The sequence below is a fragment of the Pongo pygmaeus genome, chromosome 19 (assembly GCF_028885625.2).
Source record: "Pongo pygmaeus isolate AG05252 chromosome 19, NHGRI_mPonPyg2-v2.0_pri, whole genome shotgun sequence".
Lineage (NCBI taxonomy): Eukaryota > Metazoa > Chordata > Mammalia > Primates > Hominidae > Pongo > Pongo pygmaeus.
This window is the reverse complement of record NC_072392.2, coordinates 70,984,699-70,993,154: the sequence shown is the minus strand read 5'-3', so window position 1 is coordinate 70,993,154 and position 8,456 is coordinate 70,984,699. Positions and strand designations below refer to the sequence as shown.

The 8,456-nt window shown below is 48.8% G+C and overlaps 1 protein-coding gene across 6 annotated transcripts in view; it reads left to right on the top strand.

Moving 5' to 3' along the window:
* Positions 1-368: 368 nt before the first annotated feature.
* Positions 369-8,456, top strand: part of SP2 (Sp2 transcription factor) — a 35,434-nt gene continuing 27,346 nt past the window's right edge. For 3 of the 6 annotated variants that reach the window (XM_063656977.1, XM_063656978.1, XM_063656979.1), the window contains exons 1-2: positions 462-506; positions 2,014-2,126. Coding sequence is in view for 3 of the 6 variants with exons in the window: in XM_063656980.1 (XP_063513050.1) it covers positions 500-506 (7 nt within the window). In the remaining 3 variants the exon portion in view is untranslated. Of the gene's footprint in view, positions 507-2,013; positions 2,127-8,456 lie in introns of all 6 variants that reach the window. The other 3 variants (XM_063656980.1, XM_063656975.1, XM_063656976.1) reach the window with 3 other exon arrangements.

Below are 8,456 nucleotides of genomic sequence, written 5' to 3'. Positions count from 1 at the left end.
GCAATGTATATGCTATTTCTGGGACATTTGTGGGCCTCACCCTAAGGACTTCTGATTGGCTTCAGGGCAGATCTATCACTCATCCCCTGGGTTAGAGGTGGGTGGAAGGTCAACCACGACCAATACAAAAGCACTCTTCGGCTAAGCCCCTCCCCTTCCAGCTTCCTGTTGCTGTCCATCAACCACCCAGTGGGCGGGACTTTGCCTCCCTCCAATTGGCTGATGCACATGTCATTCATTATTCAATTGGTTTTCGGTTGGTGCGCTCTACCGTCCATCAGTGACATTCCACAGACCTATTGGTCAAATCAACGTCGCTCTAGATGCCTCTGGTTGATTGGTTAATAGTGCTGTCGGTCCCCAATGTTCCCAGCGCTTATTGGTGAAGGCTGCCGTCGCTCGGGCGGTGGCGGGCTCCGGGATTGGCGGGTGCTTGGCGGGCGGTGTCAGGCTCTCGGTGGCGGCGGAGGCGGCGGAGGCCAGGGAGGAAGATGTCGTAATGAGCGGTGGGTCCCGGCCGCTGCCGGCGGGGTCTTCCCGGCCCCCAAGGGTCAGGAAGACGGGCAGAGGCCGCGGGGAGAGGGAGCCGAGGCCGGGGGTTCCCCCCTGGGGCTGGGCCTGGCGTCGGGGCCCGGCTTCAGGAGGGGCGGGGGAGGGAGGATTCCCGCCCGGAGGAGGAGCGGGGCTGGCCAGCCGGGCGGAGGCACCCGGAAGGGGGCGTTCGACTCCCCGCCCCCTCGGAGCCCGCCGGGCGGGAGGGCGGCGCTTCCGGGGGCCGGCGAGAGGAGCGGGCACTGGGGTGGCCTGGCACCCCTCAGACGGGTGCTGACCCACTTCAACGCCGTTCTCCCGCCTGGGCGGACTATGCCTGTGTCGGCTCCGAGGAGGCAGCCAACAGCCCTGGTGTTCGCCCCGTGTCTGAGAGGCCTTCCTGCACTCTTAACTGTAGATGCCCACCAGCGATTCAGGGCTCCCCGGAGTACAGAGAGGGGCGAGGGAACGCTTGAGGTCGGGACGCTGCCAACCAGATGGGCACTGCTCGGCATCGACCACAGCCCGGTTACTGATATATCCCAGTCGGGCGATGGTGTCAGGACACGAGAGCACTCCCTGGGCAGATGACCTCTCACTGGGGAGTGGGCAAAAACCTTCCTTTAAGGTTTTCACTTGGATCCTTGATCTTCCAGCTAGATATCTGCAAGCTCTTAGCAGACTTGTGAGAAGTTTGAGAACTTCTTGCCAGAGCTCCCAGCCTGTTACCTGACGCCCCGTGGGGGAGACCACTGCAGTCCCAAAGCTCAGGCGCAAACAATCTTAAGGAATTACAGAAGAAATAAAACAAAATAGATACCTGCTCTCTTCCTCTACCCACCTCCATCCCCATTGCTGACTTACGGTTTTCAGCCTCTTACCCATGCTTTTTATGTTTCCTTCCCAGCGGCTTTCTAATTTTAATTCAAAAGGAACTGTTTTCTCCTCTGGGCAACTGAGAAACCTGTCCTCACTGCATTCCTTGGTTTTGATTGCAACATCCTGTCATGTTTGTTTCTTAATCAACTTCATCCAAGGGGACTCAGTCTGGCCTTTCTCAGTGCGTTCTCCCAAAGTTCTTTCTTCTTCTGAGGTTACTTCTTGTTCACTTATTGTTTCCTAGAGAAAGGTATGAGCCAGTAGATCTGCTTTAAACAATGAATTGGCCCAAGTTTCCTGTTTACACATTTCGTTACAGATGGACACTGTTTCAAGGTGCACTGGCATGCACTAAAACTGTTTCATGCTGCACCCCAGAAGGTTTCACAGTGGAGGGCTGTATTGAGTTGGTATTCTGGATGATACAATTTTTAGGGCTAGAAAGTTTAGAGTGTTGGCTAGCTCACAGGCTGCAAAGGGAATAATGGTGGAGTCCAGACCACAGCAGTAATTTCAATTACTAACACAAAGAAACCCATTGTCTGCAATAATGAATATAACTGCAGTGTCTTGTTTTGTTTTAAATTCTTGTGTGCGATGAAGGGGGCGAATCTATCAGACAACCTATCAATTGGGCTGATGATGTCAGTGTTCGAGTGGCTTCTAACAGGCATTAATACCTGTTGGAAATGGATTATCATTGGCTGGGACGATTGGTAAGTTTTCTAATTCTAGTTCTTCCTCTTGGTTGTACAGAGGCTTAACCTCTTTGGTTAAAAGCAACTACAAGAGAAAAAGCGAGTCTGACATAATTATGAACCCCCCTGAGCTAGGCTGCTGAAGCCAGAAACTCTTTGCCAAGGAGACCCAAGTAGAGTTTGTTAATAATCGGATCCTCACCTGACTGCCCAATGGGGAGAACTGGCTCCGGGAGAAAGAGTTTGGCATCACTGTGGACAGCAGATAGACTGGCCACTTTTTTCTCTCAGATTCTATTAAAGTTTGGGCCTCTGGAGGTCTGTCAGAGAGGAGAAAAGAAATTATAAGATTTGGGCAAATGTCTGGGGTAAAGAAGCTTTATGGCATTTCAGCAAGTAGAGTGGTTGGTTCATTTGGATATTTTGGCCTTGAACTTCTTATTTCTTCTGGTGGTTAATACCAGCTTTTTGGAGAAGTTGAACAGTCCTTTGCTATAGGTCTGTGGCAGTTCCCAAGCTTACTGTCAGCAAGTATAGTATTGCCCAACCAGGGCCCTTATGAAGACATTTTAAACTTGTTGCAGCCAACCAGTAGACCTTAGTATTGGCTTTGTTTCAGCCATCTTCTAAACCTTGCCCACTCATTTCTGTGATAGATATGTAACATGTTCTTTTTCTAATACTTATTTTTTCACACACCCCCCTTTTCTGTATACACAAAAATTGGAAACCCTGCTTCCAAACACTGAAAAATTTAGGATATTTTGGATCAGGTGGACAATGGCTATGGAATGAAAGATGCAGAGAAACACTGCTTTAAAGGGTATGTAGAGAATTACAGAGTTTAGGGATGCAGTAGTGTGAACACTTCTGAGTTTACAAGATTTAACCTCATGGCCCGATCTTAAACCTTGCGGGCTGCAAACCTGGAGTAAAATCTGTTCAGGGAAGCTCATATGCTTTCTTACAAGTTCATTGGGTGATATGTCTGGAGTTTTCCCTTTTTGCAACTGACTTGGATTTGTGAATTTCTTCCCAGCACCTACAGGCTGAACTAAACCAGTATCCAGTACATTTCTGGGCTGATAAATGGACATCATTTTGGAATGCATTTGTTGCTTTTTTGCTTGTTTTTGCCTTGCTTTTGTTTTGGATATGCGTGCAACTCCTTGTGTGACGTTGTCTAGACCTGTTGTAGGAGGAAAAAAAAGTTCTTTCTCTTTATTTCTTCCCTCATAGAGCCAACACTTAGATCTTTATGTTTCTGAAATGTAGTTGAGTGTCTTTTTAAAGATGCTGTTCCTCAATTATCAGCAGATCTTTTTTTGGCTAGCAGCATTCTCTTAGGAGACCTTGGGGTGGAGGAGGTCTCACTTTTCTGTCAGCAATCTATTGGAGCAAGGTAGAAAGATGAGTGAAGAGGGTAAAAATATGAGACATTTCTTTTTTTAAAATAATAGAGGCATAGTCTCTCTATGCCAGGCTGGTCTCAAACTCCTGGCCTCAAGCAATCCTCCCACCTCAGCCTCCCAAAGTGCTGGGATTACAGGCATGAGCTACTGTGCCTAGCCAACATGGGACATTTCTAACTTGATGGTATTGTCAGGCCATGTAGGAAAGGGAGTAGAGATTGCCCTTGAGGAGATGCTCCCAGGTGGCAGATTTGTCCTACTTGATAGATTCCAAAATGGAAAACGGATTTTTCTGCTGCCTCTGGGGACACTGAAAAAAGAACCTCCACGTGAGTTCAGAGGCAGCACCGGCAGCTTAGGGGAAGTCATGGCTTCCACTGCGTGTCTAGGAAGCGCTCTTTCAGGATGCTCTGAGGCTGCCACTGGCACAGGGGAATACTGTGCTTCTCGTCAGACTGGGCTGCGGGCTGATGTGCTCTTGGGAGATGAACTCTGCTCAGGAGCAAGAGGTTGTGAAAGGGCTGATGTTTCTTAGGCTCCCCCAGTGAGCAGCTCCAAGCAGTGCTGAGATGTCTAGGCTGTTTGTGTCACAGGACAAGCATGCTTGCAGACCCAACTGTTGGAATCCTTCATTGGCATATCATTTCCATTGCTGCTGTTTGTCTCCACATCAGAATTGCTTGCTATACCTAGCCAGAAGCCCTGCCACATTGCAGTGCAGAGGCTTAGCTTGCTTGTTTTTGTTGCTGAGTGCTCTGAGATACCAGTTTGTCCCTTTGTGGTGATTTAGGCAGTTAGGTGGCCTTTCATCTCAATCACAGAGTAAAAGTGGCTCGGGAGGAGCCAGCAGACACTAGCGTACACATTTCCAAATGTCATCTTTCTAGAGCCTTCTCTTTGGGGTTGTCACCTCTCCTATAGGATTTGGTAGAATCACAAAGTGGCCTCCAAGAGAGTGTGAATAGGAAGTAAGAGTGAGCAGGCAGGGCCATGTAATTGGAAGTGGAATATCTCTGCTCCCAATTGATAATTAGGAATCTTCTTAGATCAGCCTAGAAGAAAACAGACCAAGACATTTCCCAGCCTCCAAAAAAGTAAATGGTAAGCCAGCCCTGTCTTCTCAGGGGAAATGAAATCACCACTCATTTCAGAAGCTGATTCTGGCCTGGGGCCGGGCTTAGTGATCACGCCTGTAATCCCAGCACTTTGGGAGGCTGAGGCAGGCAGATCACTTAAGGTCAGGAGTTCGAGACCAGCCTGGCTAACATGGAAACCCAATCTCTACTAAAAATACAAAAATTAGCCATGTGTGGTGGCACATGCCTGTAGTCCCAGCTACTCTGGAGGCTGAGGCACGGGAATCACTTGAACCCAGGAGGCTGAGATTGCAGTGAGCTGAGAGCGCACCACTGCACCCCAGCCTGGGTGACAGAGCAAGACTCCGTCTCAAAAAAAAACAAAAAACAAAAAACAAAAAACGCTGATCATGGCCCAGGATAAATGTGGGGAGTGACTCACAAATAAATGTGCCAAAGCACATAATGAGATTCTTTAGGGGAAAAAGTGTATCTTGCTTTCTTTTTTTTCTCCTGTTCTCTAAAATTCTGAGGCCCAGTATTCTTTGACAAAAAAACTTGATGCTGTTTCTTGGGCCTGCTTTGATCAGGTTCTCTTCACCCTATGCTGCCCCCACCCGCACACACTTCCAGAGTCCCTTCCAGTACAATGGGATGTGACCCAGTCAGGATGCAAACTAGCAAATGACAGTCATGTTTTGGAAAGAATTAAGGGTGGAGACAGACAGGTGGTATTCAAATTCAAGTGCCTTCGTTATCTTTTTTTTTTTTTTGAGACGGAGTCTGGCTGTGTCACCAGGCTGAAATGCAATGGCACAATCTTGGTTCACTGCAACCTCTGCCTCCCGGGTTCAAGCAATTCTCCTGTCTCAGCCTCCCGAGTAGCTGGGACTACAGGCACGCGCCACCACACCCAGCTAATTTTGTATTTTTAAAAGAGATGGGGTTTCACTGTGTTGGCCAGGATGGTCTCCAACTCTTGACCTCGTGATCCACCCGCCTCAGTCTCCCAAAGTGCTGGGATTACAGGCGTGAGCCACCGTGCCCGGCTTTGTTTTTTTTGTTTTTTGTTTTGGTTTTTTTTTGAGACGGAGTCTCGGAGTCTCGCTCTGTCGCCAGGCTGGAGTGCAGTGGTGCGATCCCAGCTCCGCCAACGCATGTCAATGGAGAGAAGCATTAATAATGCATGTCAATTGAGAGAAGCATTGAAATGCAGTAGTACCTGGTGTGTGGTGATGAGAGGCGTGCGCTTTGAAGTTTTTGGCCAGGAGCAGGACTGGACTGCACTGGCCCACATGTGAGGTGACTGGTGGGGTTGAGGGTTCCATCAGGGTCTGGGTCAGCTAAACCCAGCTGTGGAGTGGATCCTGACCTAGTGTCAGGATATGCAAATGTGCAACTTTTCTCCTTTGGTTCCTAAACTCACTTTAGGCTCTCCTGCTCTAAAGCCTCTAGGATTTATTCATTCACTTATTCAACAAATATAGATTATTAAGCATCTACCATGTGCCAGGGACTGGGATACATCAGTGAGTAAGGCAGAGAAGTTCCTGCCTTTAGGAAGCTTACATCTTAGTGGGAGACAATTAATAACTAATAGATATTTGTTAGACAGTGAGAAGTGCTAAGGAGGCAAAACGAGGATAAGGAAAAAAAGGGGGGTGGCAATTTACACAGGGTAATCAGGGAAGGTCTCAATGATAAGGTGACATCTGAGTAAAACCCTGAAGGAGTGGGGAGGAGATTGAGCCTTTTTCTATCTGGGGTGAGAACTCAGCAGAGAGAAGAGCAATGCAGAGACCCTCAGCAGGGGCCATACTTGGTATGTTCAGGAACAGCAGGGAGCCAGCATGGCTAAAGCAGTGAGAGAGGAAGAGTGACAGGGCAGGTGAAAGAGGTCAGGTCACACAGGGGCCTTTTGTGTCACAATGGAGATTTTGGCTCTTACTTCGAGTGGGAGATGGGATGGTATTGGGGGCCTCTGAGCAGAGAAATAACATGGTTTCATTTAAGTATTATGGGTCTTACTCTGGATGTGTTGAGAATAGACTGATGGGGTCAAGGTCAGAAGCTCAGCTAGGAGGTTAATCCATGGGAGACATGATAGAAACCTGGACCTAGGTGATGACAGAGGAGGTGGTAGAAGCAGTCAGATTGGGCATATATTTTGAAGATAGAGGGTTTGCTGTCAAGTGTAGGGTGTGGAAAAAAGATAAGGATAACTCCCAAGGTTTTAAGGCTGAGGAGCTGGAAAGATGAAGTTACTATTCATTCACTGCAATGGGGAATTTTGAAGGAGTCACAGGATTAGGACAATATTGGGAGCACTGTTTGGGGCTAGTTAGATTTTTGTTTTGTTTTGTTTTGTTTTTTGAGATGTTGTCTTGCTCCTGTCGTGCAGGCTGGAGTGCAGTGGCACAATCTTGTCTCACTGCAACCTCCACCTCCCGGGTTCAAGTGATTCTCCTTCCTCAGCCTCCCAAGGAGCTGGGATTACAGGTGTGCGCCACCACACCCAGCTAATTTTTGTATTTTTAGTAGAGAGGAGGTTTTGCCATGTTGGCCAGGCTTGTCTCCAACTCCTGACCTCAGGTGATCCACCTGCCTCAGCCTCCCAAAGTGCTGGGATTACAGGCATGAGCCACAGCGCCCGGCTGGGGCTAGTTAGATTTACGATGCCTATTAATACATCCAAGTGGAGCTATCAGTAGGCAGTTGGATATACAAGTGGAGATAGAAATGTGAGAGTTAAAATTATATAGAATCTGTATCTTACTGGTTTCTAAACCCACGAGACTAGACAAAATCAGCTAGGAAACAGGTGTAGACAGAAGAAAGGTCCTGAGACAGAGTCCTGGGGCAACCCAATCATTTAGAATTTGAGAGGAGAGGAAGAACCAGCAAAGGAGATATGGGAGAAGTTAGCCAGAGACTAGCAAGTGTGTCCTAGAGGCCAAGTAAAGAAAGTGTTTCAAGGAAGAAGAGGCCGGGCGCGGTGGCTCACGCCTGTAATCCCAGCACTTTGGGAGGCCGAGGCAGGCGGATCACTTGAGGTTAGGAGTTTGAGACCGGCCTGGCCAACATGGTGAAACCCCAACTCTATTAAAAATACAAAAAATTAGCCGGGCGTGGTGTCAGGCCCCTGTAATCTCAGCTACCTGGGAGGCTGAGGCAGCAGAATCACTTGAACCAGGAGGCGGAGGTTGCAGCGAGCCAAGATCAAAAGGAAGAGCAATCAACTGTCAGAGCAACACAGATGTTTAAGAAGTAGCCATGGCCGGCGTGGTGGCTCATGCCTGTAATCCCAGCACTTTGGGAGGCCGAGGCGGTCGGATCACGAAGTCAGGAGATTGAGACCATCCTGGCCAACATGGTGAAACGCTGTCTGTCTCTCCTAAAATACAAAAAATTAGTCGGGCGTGGTGGCACATGCCTGTACTCTCAGCTACTCGGGAGGCTAAGGCAGGGGAATCGCTTGAACCCGGGAGACGGAGGTTGCAGTGAGCCGAGATTGCACCACTGCACTCCAGCCTGGCAACAGAGCGAGACTTTGTCTCAAAAAAAAAAGAAGTAGGCCGGGTGCGGTGGCTCATGCCTGTAATCCTAGCACTTTGGGAGGCCAAGACTGGCGGATCAAGAGGTCAGGAGATCGAGACCATCCTGGCTAACACAGTGAAACCCTGTCTCTACTAAAAATACAAAAAAAAAATTAGCCGGGTGGGGTGGCGGGCGCCTGTAGTCCCAGCTACTCGGAAGGCTGAGGCAGGAGAATGGCGTGAACCTGGGAGGCAGAGCTTGCAGTGAGCTGAGATTGTGCCACTGCACTCCAGCCTGGGTGACAGTGAGACTCTGTCCCAAAA